Raw genomic sequence first — 24767 nt, 5'->3', positions numbered from 1 at the left:
TAACATGAGAAACAACAATGCCGGGGAAAAATGAAAGAAGACAACGGACATCTAAAATTAAATCAAAAAAAGCAGATAAATCTACGGATGCATGATTGATTGCTGATGAAATACGAAGAGCATCAGTCTCAACATAATCAATTTTCAGAGAGAGTTGCGTGATCCAATTTAGTACATAAATAGAGCTTTTGCCTCCATTTCGTCTGATCTAAGGTAATAATAGTTAAATTATATTTATGAAATTTTTGTATGTATTAACTTTGATTTGTTTATAATATTATTTTTTTTTATTTTTAAATAATGACTCGATATTATTTATTAGGTAATTAGGGAAATTTTAAAAATATAATTTATTATGGTTAAAAATTAAATTTGTAATTGAAAATTATATTTTTTACACTATAAATTATTTAATTTATAATTTGCTTTTTAATAATAATTTATTTTATTGAGAACAAAAAAGAAAAGGAACTTATTTTTTAGATATATATTTTGGAGTGATTCTACAAGGGAAATTTGAATTTCCATACTTACAAAACCTCATTATTTTTTTTCCTAAATACATACTTACTAAAATTGCTAATATATGCCAATTTTACTAATTTTCCAAAACTAACCCTCCCATTTGAATTCAACTCTCAGCTGACTCTATCTCTTTCAACTCACCAACACCCAACGCCACCCATCAACCCCAAACGGTGACCCACGAAACGTTCACCCACGCTCAACCCCAACCCCAAACTGTCACCGATGCTCAACCCACGGAACCCGAAGAAAACTCCAACAACCCCAGCCCCCCAACCCCTCTCTCTTCGTCTCTCTAAAATTGGGATCCGACCAATCGGACCCATCGGACCCATGGTCCGACCATCGGACCACTGGAGTTTTTTTTTTTTTTTTCCAATTTTAGAGAGACGAAGAGAGAGGGGTTGGGGGGCTGGGGTTGTTGGGGTTTTCTTCGGGTTCCGTGGGTTGAGCGTTGGTGACAGTTTGGGGTTAGGGTTGAGCGTGGGTGAACGTTTCGTGGGTCACCGTTTGGGGTTGATGGGTGGCGTGGGGTGTTGGTGAGTTGAGAGAGAGAGAGTCGGCTGAGAGTTGAATTCAAATGGGAGGGTTAGTTTTGGAAAATTAGTAAAATTGGCATATATTAGCAATTTTAGTAAGTATGTATTTAGGAAAAAAATAATGGGATTTTGTAAGTATAAAAATTCAAATTTCCCTTCTACAATGCACCATCTACTTGTTTCGGCATCTAGAATAATTTTTTAATTTAATTTTTTTCATATTCATGTACGTTATAACTATTTAAAATATCATACAAAATTTTGAACGTAATTTTCGACGTGTTAAACTTTTCTGAATTTCTTAAAATTTTACAAGATATCTTAAACAACTATAATTTACATTACTATGGAAAAAAAAAATGAGTAAAAAATTATTTCAGATACTAAAATATATAGAGATGTATCAATGCATCTATTTTAAGGGGGTGAATTATAAAATTTTTCTATATTTTGTGGTGAATTTTTATTATATAGTACGTCAAAAAAAATTATTATATAATCATTTTTTTTTTAATGTTATCTAATTTTCAATAAGATTTTTTTTTTGTTTTTGTTTTTATAGATGTATAAATAGATACTTTCCTTTTTGGATTAATGATTATATCCATTCAAAATAATAAGATAATGATGATGAGTAAGGCAGTTATACTAATTATAATATTGAAATATTGAAAAAAGAAATGTTATATGGTGGTTTATATTAAATTTTTGAAAAATTTGAATAATTATTATAAATTAAAAGAAAATTAGAGTTATTATGTTTCTAAATCATAAAAATAAAAAATAGAGAGACAAAAATAATGCCCTAATTGGACTTTTCTATTATTTTATTTTTTATACCCTTTTCTCATGTGAGAGTAATATATATTATTTTATAGGATTTTTTCTTTTACAAAAATAAAATAAATTAAAAATTATGGCAATTATATTTTTAATAAAGAGAAAAATAATTATTAATTAATAGTAAAGGAAAAGGATATAAGAGGATAATTATAGCCACGTCAGATGAAAGCATTCACTTATGTTCACACGTAAGACTAAGCTGAAGATTAAAAGGTTTTTTTTTTCATTAAATACAATTTAAAATAAATAAATAAAACCTTTGTACTTTTTTGGAAGGCTAATTAGAAGTGGTGGTTCTAATTTATTTATTTATTTTTTTTAGTATTTTTAGGTAACCTCACATAGCAATTAACAAATCAATTTAAATTATATAAAAAAATTAATAATAATATATAAAGTGATCCCTTTAAAATTATATTATTTTTATATATAATATTGAAAAATAAGTGAGTAATTTCCTTAAAATTATATTTACAACTCAAAGATAAATCTACGATGAGGTTGTAATTTTTTTTTTTTTTTTTTTGCTAAGAAACATTCATTAGATAGAAAAATTAAATTTCACGGTCATTAAACAATATGTTCTTAGGAATGGAGGAGGTAGATAATCGACCAAATGAGTTGTGAATAAACTACTACTTAGCCACATTATGTGCCATATAATTACAAGTTCTAGAAATATTACAAAATGTACAACTAGCGAAAAAGAGGATATGGCTTTATTACAAAAAAAATTGAGTAATTTCAATCTCCCGCCTAGGGTCCACCCTAGTGATGGTATTAATTACTGCCTTGGATTCACTTTCGACAATAATAAATTTACTTTCTTGTTCCATTGTCACCTCTAAAGCTAAACAAACAGTAGCCACCTCACTGCAAAGAGCGTCTGAGATTGTAATTAACCTCCCAAAAAATTTGCTTCAGATGACCTTCATTCCAACGCCCATCTTTAATGAAATCGGCCACACACCATAGAGAACCAAGACCATAAAGGCTTGTGATAGATCGGAAAGTAATTAATCTCAGAAGCCGATCGATACAAGGATGAATTTGAGTACCATCACTCACCTGTCATCTGACTCCTAAATTTATATCTTTATCCCAAATAATACTTCTCCAAACAAAATAGATATTCTAATTTTTATTTGGTCGTGTAATTACTAGGGGTGTTAATCCGATCAAATCCGCACTTTTTTGGTCAAACAACATCCAATCCGCACTAAGTGCGGATTTCATATTTTGGATCCAATCCGATCCGCATAAGAGTTTAAATCCAATCCAATGTGCGGATTGGATCGGTTATTTTTTTAATAATAAATTATTTAATATTTCATAGAAAAAAAAATTAAAAAAAGACTATTATATTATTTCTTAATCTCCAATAATAATCTATTTCCATCTCTATTTATATACAAATTAAACCAATATACATATATATCAATATACTAGGTGATTGTTACGTGCCAAGCCACGTAGTGTTAGTTTTATTTAATATTTTAGTTTTTTATTTTAATTAATAATTAAAATAGTATAATTATTTGAACGATTTGTTTTATAAAAATAAAATATGTGTCAGTATATTTAGTAAGTAAAACATAGTTGTGTTATAATAATGTATGTTATTAATAGTAAAATGTACATTAATCTTCTAATTGAAAAAAGTTCTATTATCTCATTTCATATCTAATAATAGCTACACAACTATATATTTATAGACTTTCACATTCTTTGCAAATTACTAATAAGCACCAATAATATTTTCATATTCTAATATTTTTCAACCTTCTCCTCTTGGTGGTAAAATTAAAAATAAAACTAAAAATAAGCACAAACATATAAGGTAAATACTAATATAAAAAATTATTAATATTCTCCAAGATAGGTTTGTTAGAGAGATATGTGGCTAATATGATTTTTTTAATTTAAAAAGAGATTATTAATATTTAAAAGATTGTTTATTTAAAAGATTGTTTAATTTTTTGGTTTAATTATTGGGTTTATTTTTTAACGGGAGATCAAACCTAATCGTTAAATTTAACAGAATATTCTTTTATTTTTAAGTATATTCTGTTAAATCAAGAATGTTAAACCAAGAAATGCCGTTAGATAGGCACTTTTAATATATAAAGATATATACTTATCTTTAGATTTACACTAAAATATGCATGTATCTAATTACTAAAATAAATAAGCTAGTATATATATATATATATTTAAACTTTATGTGTATGTATCTATGTGAATAAGAATTATTTTTCTTGTATTTTTTATTACAAAATAAATAAAATGCACCAACTCAATATATTACTAAAAAAGATTAATAAATTAGAAGTTTGTGTCTTTTTTTAATTAATATATATTACATATTATAATTTTTTAAAAATACATATAATAAGTGCGGATTGGATTGGATCGGTTACTTTTTTAGGTCAAACAACATCCAATCCGCACAAGTGCGGATTTTAGATTTTTCAATCCAATCCGCACAAGTGCGGATATCCGCATTTTGCGGATTGGATTGGATTGGATCAGATACTTTGTGAACACCCCTAGTAATTACAGTATAAATGTGTAATTTGAGGTAATTGAGGGTTCAAATTACACTCTTTAATTCTATGACCCATATGAGAATTGAGTGTAATTACTACAATTTTTTTATTTTAAATATTAACTACTAAAAAATATTATTTTCTTGTATAATTATTAATATTTTGACTAACAAGATATTATTAATTTATATGTAATTACTATCATATTCAAATACACTTTGTAAATATGAGACATAAGTTAAAGATGCTTTTTTTTTTAATAAAATAAACATTTTTTTTTTTTTTATTTGGTTTTTTAAGGAATAAAATAATAATTTAACATTACTTTACATGTGCACCTTTCGTGTACCAAATGCATTAAATCCTAATAAAGATTATTTAATATAAATAGTGATTAAAATAAAAAAAAAATACATATGCAAATAATAGCAATAATAATCCAAAAATCCAAGTACATAGGATACGCAACATTTATTAAACTACTTATATTTTAATCATTGGATTATTTATTGGTGAAGTTAGTGATATCATCTCTTATGCAACAATCCACAAAAATAATAAATATAATACTTTTAAATTCTATATATTAGTCTATTGCAATTAGGCACTAGTTCTATGTAAAAAAAAAAAAAAAATTATAAAATATATTAAAAATTTAAAAAAAAAAATACATCAAGATATTTTTTCTTTATTTTTATACTTTAAAATATAAATATATCTCTCCAGTAAAAATAACAAACCATTTTTTTTTTGTTGTTTTATAATTATTATGAATTTACTTTTCTGATCATTTTGTAGTTGTCTTAACGTTGATTTCTCATTGTTTTTTTAATTATTTTCTTACTTTTTACAAAAAAAAAATACTAATTTTAGAACCTTATAAGTATGTTTTTATAAATAAAAATTTTAGACTGTAAAATTGTCAAAAAAAATATAAAAAAAATATTTTTAAAAAATTTAAGGGTTTTTTCATTTTTACACCTCAAAACAATTTTTTTTTTTTTTTGTATTTTTACGGATTTCTACATAGAAATTCCTATTGCAACTAGTGCTGCAACCACTTTAGAAACCCAAACCGTATATTTGAAAAAAAAAAAATTAAAAAAAGAGATATAGAGTAATTCCTCAAAAATTCATTATATCTAATATTACTACGAGATGACTCTTTACAAATAATTAACTATTTTTTATAATAATTATTTATTAAAATATATAAAAATTTTATATTTATTTATACCAATAATAATAATAATAATATAAATTTACAATGATGCTCTGAAATCTTTTAATATTTTTTCTATATATTATGGTATGATTTTATTATTATTATATATTACAAACATTTATAAATGGATCATACCACTAATAAGTGTTCCCTAACCCCTAACATATATAAAAATATACCCTAAGAGAATTGGTGAAATGTTTGAATTTTGGTCATACATGTGGAGTGTTAAGACAAACTTAGTCACTAATCATATAATAATGTCAATATTAATATATACACTTTACTCAAGGCCAACTTGTATTAAATTAACACATTTGTTATTGTTTATTTTGGAAGAGAATCTCTAGTTGTTGTTTATAGACTTTTGAATTAGAGGTGAATAATTGAACCTTTTATTGATTTAAGATAAACTAGATGTTTTTTTTATAAATAAATAATATCCTAACTAGATTGGTAAGAATATTACATTCACTCCATATCTAAATTATATTAGATGTTTGTTTTATTTTATTTTCATATATATATATATATACATAAATTATAATAGTGACATGTTACCCTATAGAGGTGAAATTAATTATGTCCTAACTCTCAATGGTTTAGTTGACACTATGACCATATTGACAACAAAAATTGTCCAATACACCATGATTTGCTTATTTGGTAAAATCTCAATTTACATATATGAACAAATATAATTTGTCTCATTTATATATATATTAGAAATTTTTTACAATATACTCTTTTGAAATGGATGTACCGATATATTTTTATTTGTTTCAATATCTAAAAAGTATTTTGTCTAAATTTTTTTTATAGTCGTATACATTGTAGTTATTTGAGATATTTGACAAAATTTTAAAAAATAAAAAAAAAAATAACATGTCAAAAATTAGATTCAAAGAATCTGTTGCATGCGTAACCTTTTTATTTTATACAACAATTTGAACATTGATTTTTATATTGTAAATTATTTTAAATTTCTCAAAATTTTACAGAATGTCTGAAATAACTATAATGTATACGACTATAAAAAAAATTTAGATTAAAAAATTCTTATAGATGCCGAAACAGTTAAGGGTTGTATCAATACATCTATTTTAGTGGGATACATTATAAAAACACCCTATGTTTTAAATCCTCATTATTCCATTATTGTTATAAAATAATATAAAGTAGATGAGAAGAAAGAAGAAGAAGAGAGAAAGTGAATGAGAATTTCTGAGTTGTTTATTCCAATGGGGTGAACCCCTATTTATACAAATACAAAAGTGAGATATTAAGAAACTAAGAAAAAGGGAAACTAAGAAAAAGAGGAATATTGATTACAATTAATGGTAATAAATAAAAGATTTGGACATCCACATAATTATTAATATTTATAACACTCCCCCTTGGATGTCCATAATAGCTGCCTTATTAAAAATCTTGCTGAAAACTTGATCAAAGGAAAAAGAGTATAGTGTAAACTAACTCCCCCTCATTTAGGCATTTGTGGAGATCTTCTAATCGACGAATTTCGATCTTAGCTGCCGTCTTCTCAAATGTTGATGTTGGTAATAACTTTGTGAATAAGTTTACAAGATTGACACTTGATTAAATATGTTGAACACCAATATGTATTTTCTTGAAGCGTATAAAGAAGAATTTCGTGAAATGTGTTCTAACTCTATCTCCTTCAATGTACCATCCTTTTAGTTGAGCGATGCAAGCAATATTATCCATAGAGAATTGATTGGGTTGATACTTCTTTATTGAGTGCAATCCATATGTTTCCCGAATATGCTATGTCAATGATCTCACTCACACACATTTTCTACTTGCTTCATAAAATACAAGTATGTTAACATGATTTATAGTTGCCTCGTTAAAAACCTTGCCAGAAAAACCCAGTGGGACAAAATCTGAGCTAAGGAAAAAGAGTACAATATATATTTCATATTCATAACTATTTGCAAGTTGCCTCGTTAAAAACCTTGCTAGGAAAACCCAGTGGGACAAAACCTGAGCTAAGGGAAAAAGAGTGCAACATGAATATGTCTCCCCCTCATGCACATATGATCCATAATTCTTTTGGTGATAATAGATCTCATAAAATTATTGTTATCACTTTTAAAATATCACCATATACAATCTTTGATCATATATTTTCTATAACTCTTCCAGAGTATGTATGGACTTCTAAATTATAGATGAGGGGTTCGTGGAACATTAATCTTTATCCAACTAATTGTATCATTCATGTGTATATACAACTTTGTTCATACGAAAATTTAAAATTTCAAGTAGATATGAACATAACACATTAATGGTACTACAAATTTTCATTTGTGACAATGATGGTACTCCAAGACCATATATTTATTCCATCTTGTTTTATGATCTTAATTTCCATATCAAATGATCATATATCTATAATTCTTGATACATATGAAGTACTTCAGGACTTCAATACTAATGAACAAACTTTATACATTAATATTTCTTGAAATACAAAAGAAATAAAAGTTTGTTCTTTAATTAATCAAAAACTCTTCAAGAGTCTATCACAACGTATAATTTACGTATTTATATTGCATAGACAACCATAGGTATTTTTCAAATAATAATTTACTTACATGTCTTTATTTCATACAAAGATCTTTGTCATATAGTGCGCGCGACTTTGAATTTATATCACTTAAGACATGTATTAAATTCTTCTAGAATTTTTAGATAAGGCTTATTTTAAATTCTCACTATATTAGGAGCTCCAAATAAATAACCTTTTGTTGCAACATTTATGTGACGCTTATAAATCCTCATAAAATATATTCCAGGCTATAATCAAATCATGATTATATTTTCTCAATATTTAAGCCTTACTTCAATCAATCTCATGTATATGCAAACTTTGTACAACAATTCATTATGTACAAATACATATATGTAAATTTCTCATTAGAAATATTTATTTGCACACCCTACAGGTCTTACTTCACTTTATGTGAGTAAATTTGCCTGGATTGCGTCATAATATTTTGGCCAAAAATCAAAATGTATGTCGATGATTCTCGACAAATCTAATACCATGATCCTTGCTATCTCATGTTAGTTTATTGCATATGCAAACATTCAATATTTATTGTCGAAAAAAATTTCAATAAATGATAATTTCCTCCCATATTGACATAACTTATAGAGATCTCTTTAAATTACATATTTTTCAAATATGTTTATCATTTATAGGTACCTATATAGAATCACTTCAGGGATTCAATTATGATCAAATGTGTTATGTCTAACTTCTCTTGAGAGTCTTTTCGAGTACCGTTTTCATCACGGTTATCATTTTAATACTTTATAAGATTAAGGTATCTCCATGAGTACCTCTAGATTTAACAACTTCAGGGCAAATCAAATGAACATTTATTAATAATTTCTGCATTGTTCATTTACGCTTCAGGCGTTTTCACTCATTCTATCTCAACTTTGAATAATATTGATTTGCAGTTGGTATATATCATTTTGAACTATATTGTTCTTATATACTTTGTGCAAGGATCATTTTTCAAAAATTATCATCGATCCCAACTGCTTCTCTCCCCCTGATCGAGAGAATTTTTTAAAAATTGTGATATCTAATAATATTAATATACCTGTAGGGATTTCAGTATATCACAATGAATCAATATTTGTTTAAACTCATATATACTATATGACATTGAACTTCAGGTTCAATAAACTTCAATTTCAAGTTCAATCCTTATGAACTTAATTCATTTCTAAGAATGAGTCATACGTGTATAATTAGAAATACATAAATTTACACATTTTGTAAATGCATGATTATATAATCTTATCACATCGATAAGAAACTATGCAATAAAAATCTAACAATGGCTCAAGATTGTTAAGAAAATATAATTTAAATATTTTCTATGTGCAAATATATGCACATTCTTCTTTTGAGCCTTATAAATAACAATGAGAAGAACCTTCTGGTTCTTCAACAAAATTTAGTCAAATTCTTTGACAATTTATTGCATATGATTGATCATGTCAAAATAATTCAATTCATGAACTTTAGGTTCACTATAATTTGTATTTCAATGAAACTTTCAAAATGTAATGTAAATTCATTACAACATAATCATTACAAGTTTCATTTTTATATACACGAATAATATAATTATATTATTCTCCAAAACATATACACTCTTCAGGAATCACTATCATCAATTCAATGATGTGTATAATTTAAAAGATACATGACAACTTCATCATGTTATTGTAATGGTCAAATAGATATAACCATAACATATCATTCATTTTCCTGATATCTTTCTAACAAGTCGTCTAATTTATTAATAGACTATTCATCAGTCTAATTATCATGACTTGATATATTATATATTTAAATGTACAACAAGTACATATAATAAGTTATTTATTATCACTTTCATAACTAGATAAAAGTTACACATTTAGGTACATACAAAGACATTTTACTACTCAAAGTAGCAATTGTATGTAAGACTTCTTCAGGAAGCTTTTCAACTAATCATTTTGTGATTCTTTATCACTTTGATTATATTGGATCACTAACAAATATTAGTAAATTATATATCCACTTTTGGGAATATGCAAACTGAATTATATGGTAACTATATATTTACATATCATGTACCAACAATAGTTTGAAACTATTGATTTCAAGAAATAATAAAATATGTATATATTAATTTGATTCTGGCATTACCAATATATGTGAAATCTATATTCTTTGAAATAGAATTTCATGTCTATTCATTCTCTTTAGGTAATGATATTTAAATATTCTAAATGTACAATAAGTTTGTACAATTCACATTCTATTAAATAATCAAGTATACTTTTATCTTGATTATAAGTGTGTCCGTACTACAAGTACGCGACCACTATTATTCAATTCCACACATGATATATAGATTTCATGCACTTTGATTGTGTGTGGTATCTCATCTTTTGGTTGTTTCCACTTTTTGGAAATATTTGAGTAGTAAATAATGTCATTGATTATTTAAAATCATTACATTCACTTCAGGGAATGACGTTGAACAAGTAGAACATTATTATAAATTTCTTAAAAATTTATTACTTGTTCATCCATAAAAATATAAGAAATTATTCAACAATTTCTTTTACGATATTTCAAAGAATATATGAATGCAATTTTTGCATAGTCTCCAAGATGTATGTAAAATTTAATCTTTAATATATGTCAGATTTAATAATTTCCAACATTGCAAGTAATAACAATGTATAATAACATGACTAATACGAGGAATCTTTAAAAATAATTGACTTCAATTCGTATCATTCTCTGCAGGGAATGATGAACAATAAATACATGCCTCATGTATTTAAATAACATTAGTCATGCTCATTGTTATTCTTATACTTTGATGTTTCAATGCAATTTTCTTAATATTCTTTTTGGATATTCAAAACCCACTATAAAATTGCATCAATAATAATCATTTTTAATGATTCTTTAGTTGTATTCACATAAATACAATCATTTTTTTTTGACAAATATAAAACATTTACTTCAGGAAATGTTTGTCAAAATCTATATCGATATTAGATTACTTTTCATTGTCCTCAAAGAATACAAGAACATATATATAAATATGTATTCATCTCTTTCATTATATATCAATCAACTATATAATGAATATTACGTTTGCATAATCTTCAGGATATATGCAAGATTTTATTGAGGACGCATAATCATCAGGATATATGCAATATTTTATCGAGGATGCATAATCTTCGAGATATATACAATTTTTTATCGATGATGCATAATCTTCAGGATATATGCAATATTTTATCGATGATGCATAATCTTCAGGATATATGCAATATTTTATCGATGATGCATAATCTTTAGGATATATGCAATATTTTATCGATAATACATAATCTTTTGGATATATGTATAATTTATATAGATTTTCTCTATCATATCATAGGCACACATATATTGTAAATATTATGAATGATAAGAACATAATATATATATGAAATTAATAATAAATATATAAAAACATATACATACATATATAATATATAGATATATAGATAAAAAGAAAAAAGAAACCAAATGATTCTTTAAATTGTTTCAGTCAGATGAGTATATATATAAATATATATTTAGTGTATCGTAACTTTGAAACAATTCAAGAACTTTAACAAAATACTTACATTGGGTCTTAGGCAGAGATTCATGCTTGAAGCTTGGGCAGAGACTCGTGCTGATAACGTGTTATAAAATAATATAAAGTAGATGAGAAGAAAGAAGAAGAAGAAAGTGAATGAGAATTTCTGAGTTGTTTATTCCAATGGGGTGAACCCCTATTTATACAAATACAAAAGTGAGATATTAAGAAACTAAGAAAAAAGGAAACTAAGAAAAAGAGGAATATTGATTACAATTAATGGTAATAAATAAAAGATTTGGACATCCACATAATTATTAATATTTATAACAATTATAAAATAAATTACATTTATTTAAATATTAAACAACAATGTAGATGATAATGTGATTTACATGTTAATCAAGAGAAAAATGGTGCCATAATAATGTTTACTATACATTAATTTTTTTTACAATAATATTACAAAATTATATTTATTTAATTATATTATTATTTAAATTTATCCAAAGAGTTGGAAACCCACGTTTTAATTATAAGAAATCTTTCCTTTTAAGGCCAAACATTATTGGAAAAAAGCTAGCTTTAATTTGTCTCATATTGTCTTTTAAATGAAGCCTAAATATAGGGTAGGTTTTCTTTGGAGCCAAGATGGAAAATAAAATAAAATTAATTGAAAATAATAATAAGTGAAGTGAAGTGATCATCCTTTATATACTATCTTATAAGTCAATCAAAATATCATTTTTATTTAAAATGATCATATTTTGTAACCTTATTTGAATAAAATGTGTTATTGTATGCTATTTTGCTTCATATTTATATGCTTTTTTTTATGTATGTTTATTTATACAAAATAATCCTTTATGAATTTAATATTAGTAATTACATACGAAAATAATATTTTTTTAACAATTATTATTTAAAATGGAAAAGTTTTAATAATTTATGGAATCGAAATTGAATCACTCAATTACTTTTAATTACATAATTACAATACAATAAACAAATTCAGTTACAGCGTAACTTTTCAAACACAGTTTTAATCACAATGTAACTAATTTTTATATATTTATTCAAAAATTAAAATTTATATTTTTGTAACCAAAATTATTAAAAGAAATATTTAAAATCAATGAAGTGAATGGACAACATTAATTAATTCTATTTTATTAAGAAATATACCATAACCATAATAAGATAAAACAAAATGTAGGATTAAAAAATTAATTAGTGTATGTTGATCAATGATAAAATGAGCACTAGAGACTAATCTAATATAAATTTTCAAATATAATTTATGTTATGTGATAGAATACAACAAAAACAAAAATAAAGTACAATACATAAACAACTCCCAAGGATAATAATGATAATTACAAAAATAACACTAATATGTCTTATAATATTTATATTTATATATATAGAGATATCAACATCAAAATAAAGGTAAGAAGATAAATGAAATATCATACGTGTGGGGAACTCTTAATTGGTGTGAGGTGCATCATCAAAGTCAAAAATACCCTATCTTGTAAGTACTTTCTAATTCCAATTATCTTATTAATTCATTACCCCCAACAAGAATATTCTTATATGAATACAATATACTAACTTATGTTGAAATAGTGAAAAGTCTTAATAGTAAAAACCCAACTAAATTTGTATATTTTGAAATTGTGTAAAAGTCTTAATAGTACTAAAAACCCAACTTCAACTCGGCTATGTTTGGTAGGAGGAAGAGAGAGTAGGATGGATGGAGAAGTTAGAGAGGACGGGGAGTAAGAGAGATGGAGAGGATTGAAAATCTCTTTTGTATTGTTTGGTATTAGGTGTGAAGTGGGAAGGATGGAGAAAAAATTGATTAGTAAAATTACAAAATTATCCTTTTAAAAATAAAATTTTATTATTTTTTTAAGGGTAGCTATTGTATTTTGCAAAATATATTTTGTCTTTTTATACAATCCTTCTAAATTTGAAGACATTAAATTTTGAAGGTTTGGAGGGAGACCTATCCCTCCTTCTCTCCCTTTTGCCAAACAAGTGATTTAGAGCATGTTTGGTATTGTTTTCTATTTTTTGTTTTAAAAAATTGTTTTTAGAAATGAGAACAAAAAATAGTTTTTGAAGTTTTTAAAACACAAGTCACGTTTGGTTAGTGATTTTTAAAAACAATATGTACCAAAAGTGAATTGGTTTTTAAAACAGAAAACAACATATTATTGTTTTCAAAATTCTTGTTTTTTGTAACTTTGTTTTTTGAAAACTGTTTTTAAAAAGCAAGGTCAAACAAGCCAAATTGTTTTTAAAAATAATTTTTTGTTTTTAAAAACAAAAAACAGTTTTTTAGTTATGATGCCAAACATGCACTTAGTCTCTCCTTTTATTACTCTCCCTCCACCCATCAGTCCCTCTTACCAAACATAGTATGGTTTGAGTATGTGAGAATAGTAATGTTTTTTTTAATTTTTTTTTTGGAGATAGTAATGTTGAGTCTTTCTTATGTTTGACACAATTTTTAAAATGAAAAAAGTTTTGTTATTTTGTGGGACTGATATACTTTTTAATGGGTAATCAACATGTCCATTACTTTGTTTTCTTTTTTCAAATTTTATAATCCATTACATTGTAATGGTTATTATATTGTATGAAGTAATCCTCATTACAATAAAAAACCTTTGTAATGGTCATTACAATTACAATTTATTACAAAATTAATATAATATTATAATAAAAATATAATAAAAGAAATTTAAAAGTCTATTTTACCTTTTATTTAAATATTTTATAAGGCTAATTAGGATTTTTTTCCCCTCGAACTTTGACATGTACCAAATTATGCCCCTAAACTTTTTTGGGTAAAAATTATTTTGGACCCTGTATTTTGCAAATGTTACCGATTGGACCATTTGTTTTGTTAAATGACAAAATGGACACTATATTTTCCAAAATAGTAAAAATAGGACCCTGAGTTTAATTTTTGACAATTTTTTTTTTAAATATAATCAACTTGAAAACAATTCCTAATACGAACAGATACAGAAAATATAAACAATTTTGTCATAACACTTTTAGATCGGATTATAATTAAATTTTATTTTGACAAAAAATCAATTCAGGGTCCTATTTGTACCATTTTAGAAAATACAGGGTCCATTTTGTCATTTAACAAAACAGAGGGTCCAATTGATAACTTTTGCAAAACACAGGGTCCAAAATGGTATTTATCTAAATTTTTTTGCCGTTAAAAATTCCCTCTAAACTATTGAGATTGTTAGATTTAAGGACTTTTGTCTAATTTCATTCAATTTTACTGTTTTAGTGACAGTTTATGTACTAAACCATGCTTCCCATACTTTGATATCTACCAAATTATGACCTTCAAACTTTGATATGTACTAAATCATGCCCCCTCAACTTTCATCCATGTTAGAATTTTTTTACTAAAATTAGACAAAAGTCCTTAAATCTAACAATCTCAATGGTTTAAGGGGAATTTTTAATGGCAAAAAAAGTTCAGGGGGCATGATTTGGTACATGTTAAAGTTCAGGGGAATCCTAATTAGCCATTTTATAATTATAAAAAATAAAAGTAATAGGGATATTTTGGTCAATATACATTTTATTCCATTACATTCTCATACCAAACTAAACACAATAATTTTAATTACAATACTCATTCCAACAACAAATCAAACATTGTAATTAATTACCATTACGATTCCTATTCTATTACATTACTATTACAATTACCATTACACCAAAATAAACATCACTTAAGTTTTAAATGGAGGAAAATATTAAACTTTGGTATGCACTCTACTCACATGTAACACTTAAAACAAACACCCTCTTAAGACCGGCCTTGAGGGTAGGTGAGTCAAGTGCACGCCTCGGGTCTCCGAATGCTCAGGCTCCAAAATTGTGAAAAAATATTAATATATAGATAAAATTTTAAATAGTAAGAAAATATAACCAATATTATCTGGTGTAGTAAGAAAGAGTATTATCTTAAGCTAATAGGTCAATGGATCAATTTTCAATCTTTACTTTTCTATTTTTTCAATAAATATTTAATGTGTAGCTAAATAATTAAACCTGGGAGCTCTTCAAGAATTTTTAAAAACTTCACAATTATACCAAGGCACTAGAAATGTTAATTTGATAATAATTAAACAATATATATAGAGATTCCAATATTTAATTTTTTTTAGATCCCATATACCTTATGTCGTGATTGAAATATTTGTCTAATTTATCTGTTGTTGGAATATTGTAAATGTAATACTATTTTTCTTGAAGAATTACTAAGTCATTCGTTCTATTTTTAAGTTGTTAAAACATAGAATTATCTAAGATCTAAGCCGTTTTTTATCGATATATGCAATAATAAAGTAATTTTTTGTGGGGTTATAAAATTACCAATTGTTAGAGAATCCAACATCGAAATTACAATAATGAGAGTGATATTATTCTCATTGACCTTGTTTATCGTAAGGTCCCTTTTGGCTTCTTCATCACCTTTCTTTAATGTGATGTATATTTTGGTCTTGGAGTTTTCTCATAGTCATTTTAGGGTGTGGCTGATGGCTTTAGGGTTCTTGGAGTGTTCCGGTGACTCAAGTCGTGGTGGTGGGTGCTCCCTACTCTGAGGTGTCATGTCTGAGGTGAGATGAGGGTGTTTTATCGAGTGACTAATAGTATGGGTGTCTCTAGGGTTGGCTCTTGATTTTTTATATGATTATCTGTAAAACATTGCTCAAGAGTTATATAAATATAACTTAAGTATTATTATCGTTAAAAAATAAACTTAAAAATTTATCTATAATTGAAAGTTAAACTTTGCAAATTACTCAAAGAAAATTAATTATCAATTTTCGTGTATATTTGTAAGAGAAAATTAATTACAACCTCTTATTAAAACCTTTTAGTCAATCTTCACGTTCGAAATTACATGTCAGAATATTTTTTTCAATTTCTTTTTGATATTCGTTATAGTTATAATATCATCCTTATATATATATATTTTTTAATTCTAAATAGTTACATTACTGAAAACAGATTTTTTGATATTCCAGTCTATCGCACGTGTTCAGAATTGATCTTAAAGCAAAGGATTACTTTAGGCCTGTCTCCCGGAGAATGCATGTAAGTCTCATATGCTCCCGGAGAGCAGGATGGCAACAAAGCATCTCCGGAGGGTGTCAGATGCCATCCGAACAATCATATCGCATTTAATGCCGCATGGGAGAAAGCGTATTAGAACTGCCACACGCAATAAAGTCTGACGACACAACCCCCAATCTGTACCTACTAGGCTATGATCAATAAAGTTTAGTGACAGCTACTCTGTGTGGAATCACATCAGTCAAAAGGGATTAAGGACTGCCCTCATAAAATCCCTACAGAACCTAGGGATTAGACCATGCATTACCTATGATAAATTCATTGGGAATGTGTGGCTTTACTGATAGTTACAGAAAAGCATGTACCTTAATTCTAGGGATCACCCCGCAAAAATACTATAAATACCACCCAAAGCTCATTAAAGAGGGGTCGAGAATTCTGGGTCGTGGACTAAGACTCATTAACGCCCCAACCACGTAAAAGATCTCTCTCTTAATTTCTTACAGCTCTCTAGATTATTATTATTTTATTGGTTGCCGAAAACTTTGCCCCTAGATTAGGTGGATTCCAGGCACAGGCTTAGCCTATGTATGATGAGGGTCAAAACTTCAAATCTATACAAAAATTTTCAAAATTTATTTGAGATAATATTTCTTGGGATAATTACTGTTGCCCCTGATTTTGCCCAAAATACGTGGACCAACCAGATGATGACACGTGGATGGGAAGGGTTTAGCATTTGAATTAAACAACGAAGACTTCTTAAAGCAAAGGATTACTTTAGGCCTGTCTCCCGGAGAATGCATGTAAGTCTCATATGCTCCCGGAGAGCAGGATGGCAACAAAGCATCTCAGGAGGGTGTTAGATGCCATCCGAACAATCATCTCGCATTTAATGCCGCATGGGAGAAAGCGTATTAGAACTACCACACGCAATAAAGTCTGACGACACAACCCCCAATCTGTACCTACTAGGCTATGATCAATAAAGTTTAGTGACGGCTACTCTGTGTGGAATCACATTAGTCAAAAGGGATTAAGGACTGCCCTCATAAAATCCCTACAGAACCTAGGGATTAGACCATGCATTATCTATGATAAATTCATTGGGAATGTGTGGCTTTACTGATAGTTACAGAAAAGCATGTACCTTAATTCTAGGGATCACCCCGCAAAAATACTATAAATACCACCCAAAGCTCATTAAAGAGGGGTCGAGAATTCTGGGTCGTGGACTAAGACTCATTAACGCCCCAACCACGTAAAAGATCTCTCTCTTAATTTCTTACAGCTCTCTAGATTATTATTATTTTATTGGTTGCCGAAAACTTTGCCCCTAGATTAGGTGGATTCCAGGCACAGGCTTAGCCTATGTATGATGAGGGTCAAAACTTCAAATCTATACAAAAATTTTCAAAATTTATTTGAGATAATATTTCTTGGGATAATTACTGTTGCCCCTGATTTTGCCCAAAATACGTGGACCAACCAGATGATGACACGTGGATGGGAAGGGTTTAGCATTTGAATTAAACAACGAAGACTTCTTAAAGCAAAGGATTACTTTAGGCCTGTCTCCCGGAGAATGCATGTAAGTCTCATATGCTCCCGGAGAGCAGGATGGCAACAAAGCATCTCAGGAGGGTGTTAGATGCCATCCGAACAATCATCTCGCATTTAATGCCGCATGGGAGAAAGCGTATTAGAACTACCACACGCAATAAAGTCTGACGACACAACCCCCAATCTGTACCTACTAGGCTATGATCAATAAAGTTTAGTGACGGCTACTCTGTGTGGAATCACATTAGTCAAAAGGGATTAAGGACTGCCCTCATAAAATCCCTACAGAACCTAGGGATTAGACCATGCATTACCTATGATAAATTCATTGGGAATGTGTGGCTTTACTGATAGTTACAGAAAAGCATGTACCTTAATTCTAGGGATCACCCCGCAAAAATACTATAAATACCACCCAAAGCTCATTAAAGAGGGGTCGAGAATTCTGGGTCGTGGACTAAGACTCATTAACGCCCCAACCACGTAAAAGATCTCTCTCTTAATTTCTTACAGCTCTCTAGATTATTATTATTTTATTGGTTGCCGAAAACTTCGGTCAACAATTACATTCAACACCATTTTTTGAAAAAGAAGTTACATATTTACGTTTAAAGATTTTATTTTTTATTTTATTTTTATATTTTTACGGTTTTTTAATAAAAATAACATGAAAACAATAAGAAAATTATATAAAAGTAGCAGAAAAATAACATCAAAACAACAACAAAAAATAACATACAAATAACAAAAAATTAAAAATAGTATAACATAAAAAAATTGTATTTTCTATAAATCAAATCATAAAAATCGTAAAAAAATTTAAAATTTTGTACAATCGTATTTTTATAATTTTTTTTTTTATTTTTAAAATAATATTTTATAACTATAATAAAATTCGCTATTAATTTATTTTTGAAAAGAAATCGAATAATGTGTTTTCGAGCATAAAGATTGACGGTAGCAATTCTCAATTTATGTTTTCACATTAAAAAAAATAAAAATAAGAATAATATCTTCTTCTTCTTTGTATGTACTTACTCTTTCATTTCTCCAACTCTGCATAGTTTCAGTAAAACCCAACCCAGAAAAAAATATGCAGAGAGCTTCGATTCTCTGTTCTTCAAACTCACTTTCCTCCATACCATCAGCCATACCCACCTCTCATCGACTCCCAACTACTTCATTTCGAATTCATCCCAATCCAACACTCCCAATTTCCTCACCTCTTCGCCTACCTTCAATTCCTCTTCAACTTCAAATTCACCGTTTGCACCTCTCTCCTCTGCATAGCACAAGTATTTTTTCAACATATTTAGCTTTTGTTGCAAATGGGTTTGTTTGGTTTCAGTTGTGGAAAGACATAGCTTTAGTGGGTTTTAGTTAAAGTTCCCTAAAGTTTGGAACTTTATCTTTAAATTATATGTGTTTTTGTTTCATTAGGATAACTATGAAGTTGTTTTTTTTTTGGCTATTGGATTTGGTTTTAGTTTTTGATTTAGTGAAACATTAGTTCTGATTTTATCTCAACTGAGGAAATGAATAGAATCATTATTGTTTAATGGGGTTTAGTTAAACCTCAAAAAATACAACCTTTCATAGTTTCCTGTTATTGTTACAAGGTTACTTATTAGTTAAGTTTACTATAAACTTGGAGTATTGCTATAGGGAAAATATGGTTCCCAACACACTTATAAGAGCTTAAATTTAGTGACTTTTCATATAGAGTGGTGCATCAAGTGGTGTAAGGCAACATACTTGATAGCAATATTCTTAAACTTGACATTATGAAATTTGTAATTGTATGCTTAGGATGATTCAGTTACACAAAAGTTTATAAAAAGCTTTTTGAGGAAAGGAAACTTTTGAAATGAAAGTTCTTGACAATGCTTTCATTTGATTTTCACATGTTTAAAATGTGGAAGCAATTGAATGTTTTTGTTGTTTTTAGATGATAGTGACATGATGCTCTTCCCTCCAATTTGTGAAATTGCTTTCTTATAAGTGCAATGGGTTTGCTTTTTTTGTATTTGGTCATTTCAGCTACTCAAGAGGAGGTAGAAACTGCTGATACCGAGTTGGGATTCGTTGAGGTTGGATACATATGCAATGTTCACGGGCTTCAAGGGGAGACTCGTGTGAAACCCAGCACTGATTTTCCTGAATTGCGTTTTTCCAAGGTATATATATCAAAGTATTATGGATTTTAAACTTCACTTATGATTTTTGTAAACTGTGGTGTTGAAAGGCTTATTTCTTCGGTTCGGATTGATGCTTTTTCTTTAGCCTGGGAGGAGATGGTTGAAACAACAAAATTCAGGCAGAGAAGTAATTCAAGAAGTGGAGCTAGAGGAGGGAAGAGGAGGACACCCTGGTCAGAAAAGTTGGATACTTAAATTTAAAGGAATTGATTCAGTGGACCAGGTAAAAGAGCAATCCTATTATTTTCCTTTCTTTTTGCTGGTTCGGTCGAATTCAACGTCTAAATATTGGATGACTATGGCCTGAGAGGGGTAGCTAAAATGTTCTAGTCTATGGTTTGATCCCACAAGGCTTGCTTGCTATTGTTTTTTCGCTCCCAAAATAATATAGGATTACGATTTGGAGGGTTTCGAAATGTATAACGAATGATAAAAGAATTACAGTTTATATAGATTTCGACAATTCTCTTCAGTTCATGATAATTTTTTGTTTAACTTCAAAAATAGTTTTAAGGTTAGGAATGAAATACAAATTTTAAGTTCAGTGTCAAGGCACTATGTCTATGTCCTTATGTTTAGTGTTTAAAAATATGTACAGGCTAAGCAGCTTGTTGGGTCAACTCTACTTGTAAAGGAAGAAGAACGACCAGACTTGGAGGAAGGAGAATTCTATACTCGGGATCTTGTTGGCATGAGAGTTCTTCTTAAGGAAACTGGTGAACATGTTGGAACTGTGGTTAATATTTTCGATAGTGGAGCCAGTGATCTTCTAGAGGTCATGCTTGATTCATCGTTTAATGTAGTTGATGCATCTGGAAAGCAAAAGCCAGAAGGAACAAAAGTATCCGGCCATCGTGTGTGGGTACCATTTGTCGAACCAATTGTTCCGATTGTTGACCTGAAGGAAAGAGTAATGCAGATAACGCCTCCAAAGGGACTCCTTGAACTAAACTTACGCTACGATGAGAGGTCCAAGAAAGAAAGGCGCCAACTTGTGAGGCATACTCTCTTGGTCTCCTTTGCTGATATTTTATCAAGTTCATATAACCATCTTTACTTTTGTTGATTAATAGATCTCTTGAATTCAAGGTGTTTGAGCTTTTCATAATCTGATACATTTCAGGAATGGAAAGAACGGAAGAAAAACCAAAAGCGTCTCATAGCTGCAAAGAAGAAACTAATTGAATTGGAGCAAAAACATGTATTTCATGGATTAAGATTCGGAGAGAAAGAACAAAGGAGCTTACTTGCTAATCAGATTGATGGTGTAAATTCTAAATTGCTTCAACTTGCGCTTAAAAATATCGAAACTCCTAAAAGGTACTCTCTTTCTCTTGTTATTGTGTGGTCTGTGTATGAGTGAAAAAGGTTCTTGGGTAAATCAGTTAAGCCTGAAAAGTAGGAAATCATTTAACCGACTTTTCGGGTAAGACACAAATGTTAGTTATAAACATATAGTTGAAAGAACCACTTGAGGCTAGCTCAAGTGGCTATTGGAGAGTGCGTGTGTGTTGGAGGTCCTGGGTTCGAGTCCCAAGTTATGCAGCGGTTGCCCCATGAAGTTGTGAATATGCTGCTTTCGGTCTAATCTATTGATTTTTTCTATTTACTTTCTAAATCAGATTGAATGTTACCAAACTATTCAGTGGTAATAGAAAAGAGAAATTTAGTACATTGGTCATATCAGAGGATTGTCTCAATTCAACTGCTAGTAAAGAGAAGCTCGGTGCACACTTCCCGTTGAAAGAGAAGGGTCTTCAGCTCATATCGGAAGGCAAAGTTGCGGTTGTTTTAGTTTTAAATGACATAAACACGCAGAGTTTGGCTGATGACTTGGATCTTGTGAACTCGAAAATCATCGAGAACTCATCGTTTTCCCAACTTCAAACATTACTTGATGATGAGAGATTCATAAAGGTGCTACTCATTCTTTTACTTTTCGATTGAAAATATTTTTCATGAATATCAGAATGCTTGTCCATAACATATAAAGCGGTTTGGATAACATTTGTGTCCATTGCAGATGGAAGACCGCACAACGGTGCCTTTGATTTTGGTCTGCTCAACTGGCGAGGTTGAATCGTTAGCAACTCTATTTGCAGACAACGATCACTTCTCATTCGACTCTGAAAAGGTTCGAATTCACTAAAGAAAAACCTCTGGTCTTCGTGTAATTGAGTGTGAGTACAAAATGTATTAAAACTTCTATTGTCTTTGCTTTATCGATTACAGGTACGGTTTTTAGAGGAAGAGAAACTCCCAGTTGTTAGCGATTCCCCGGGAGAAAACAAAAGGCATAAAATTCTGATGAAATCACCTTGGGAAATGCTACAATCGCCCGTTGGTTCGGGAGGAACTCTCAGCTTGCTTTCTTCACAAGATATTTTAGATAGTTTTAGCGAACTTGGCATCGAGTACATTAAGGTTAGAACAAAATAAACTGTTCTAAAATCTAGTACAATTCGAGGCTTACGATTTTTGTCATCAAGTTTTCCTGTTATTGCAGATCTTGAACACCGGTGAAAGACATGTTGGTCTAAACCCGCTACTTCTCGGGTTTGTTGAATCACAAAAGGCAGATATTGGGATTCATCTACCGAAAGATGCAAATGCTTTCGAGAAAAGTTATAACATGACATTTTCGATGAACTTCATGAAGACGACGCTGACAGAACAGATGGAAAAACTCGATTTTGTGGCGATCCCAAAACAAAATTCACATGTTGAGATGGTTGAGAAAGAGTGGATTGATGTTGTGCCTTCCTCTTCCTCCAATCCCAATTCATTGGAGCTGTGTTGTTCTATATATAGCTCAATAAATGCTTCTTCTTTTGATAAAGTATGTGTAATTGAGATAACTGAATAAACTACTTGTTTTTGTTCTATATGTAAACATAGATGAGTTTCTGCATTAATCAAAATCAATTCCAACACAAACTTGAATTAAATAGAGGATTGTATAAATATCATCATATATAATATAATTTATTCATTTATTTTTCTTATATTTCATAATCCAATTCCAATTCTTTCTAATTTAATTTTACTTGATATGTCTGGCCAAGTAATTTTATCTTTTGAAAAAAAAGTAGGAAGAAGAACAAAGTTCTGGCCATTGTTCTTTTATGTTAGCAATACAAACTATATAATTAAATTTTTAATAGAGAATGATAATAATTTAAAAATTAATTATATTGGACAAATTATTTGATTGAAATATAATTTGCTAGTTATTTTTTTTTAAAAAAAATTATCATAAAAATTAGAGCTAATATTACTAAGTTTTAACCTTATCTAATTGTTTAAGTGCATATTTAACTTTATTTATGTTTGATATTTGTCCCCATATTTTTTGTTTTTTTTTTCTTCTTTTTATCCATTTTTTTTTTGAAAAAAGGCATTTATAAATTAAAAATAAGAACATTCTATTGAAATTTAAAATGTCATTCAAATATTTTAAAATGCAACCAAATAAAGGAATGAAATGGAAATTATTTTCTTTTCATTCCATTTCATTACATTCAACCAAACGCCACCTTAATTTTTCATAAAAATAAAAACAAAAAGCCAACACCAACCTTGAGATTGAGTGAGCCTTCAAAAAATAAAAATTATTAACTTTTTATTTAAAAATACATAATATTTTTAAAAACTAGTGAAAAATATGGGAAATTTATATGATAGATTAACTTTTGCTATTTTTTTACAAAAATACTGCCAGACAGTATTTTTTACTGTATTTTTTTATAAGTTTCATACTGCAGTATATTGTGTTAAGTTTTCACTGGTGCTCCAATGGTATATTTTAGTTGTTCTACTGGTGTTTTGAGTTGTTCTGTTTTGTGTTCTACTGGTGTTTTATAAAAACACAGTATTTTTGAAAACTTTTTCACGTGACAGTATTTTTGTAAAAATATACCCAAATTCCAGTATTTTTGTAAATTTCCCAAAAATATTCTTTTGGTCCTTGGGCTAGGTGGCCCTTAGGCGTGGGCCAATTTCGCAAGGGC

General features: G+C 28.5%; 1 protein-coding gene across 1 annotated transcript; it reads left to right on the top strand.

Moving 5' to 3' along the window:
• The first annotated feature begins 19517 nt into the window (after positions 1 to 19517).
• Positions 19518 to 23694, top strand: LOC115697543 (uncharacterized). Its single transcript, XM_030624602.2, has 9 exons — positions 19518 to 19854; positions 20600 to 20736; positions 20843 to 20980; positions 21356 to 21751; positions 21881 to 22077; positions 22380 to 22674; positions 22781 to 22891; positions 22990 to 23181; positions 23264 to 23694. Exons 1-9 carry the CDS (start codon positions 19653 to 19655, stop codon positions 23621 to 23623), a joined length of 2028 nt encoding a protein of 675 aa, XP_030480462.2. The 5' UTR covers positions 19518 to 19652; the 3' UTR covers positions 23624 to 23694.
• Positions 23695 to 24767: the final 1073 nt, after the last annotated feature.

This window comes from Cannabis sativa, chromosome 7 (assembly GCF_029168945.1).
Source record: "Cannabis sativa cultivar Pink pepper isolate KNU-18-1 chromosome 7, ASM2916894v1, whole genome shotgun sequence".
Classification (NCBI taxonomy): Eukaryota; Viridiplantae; Streptophyta; class Magnoliopsida; order Rosales; family Cannabaceae; genus Cannabis; species Cannabis sativa.
The sequence above is the reverse complement of the archived record's forward strand: the minus strand, read 5'-3'. Positions and strand labels throughout refer to the sequence as shown.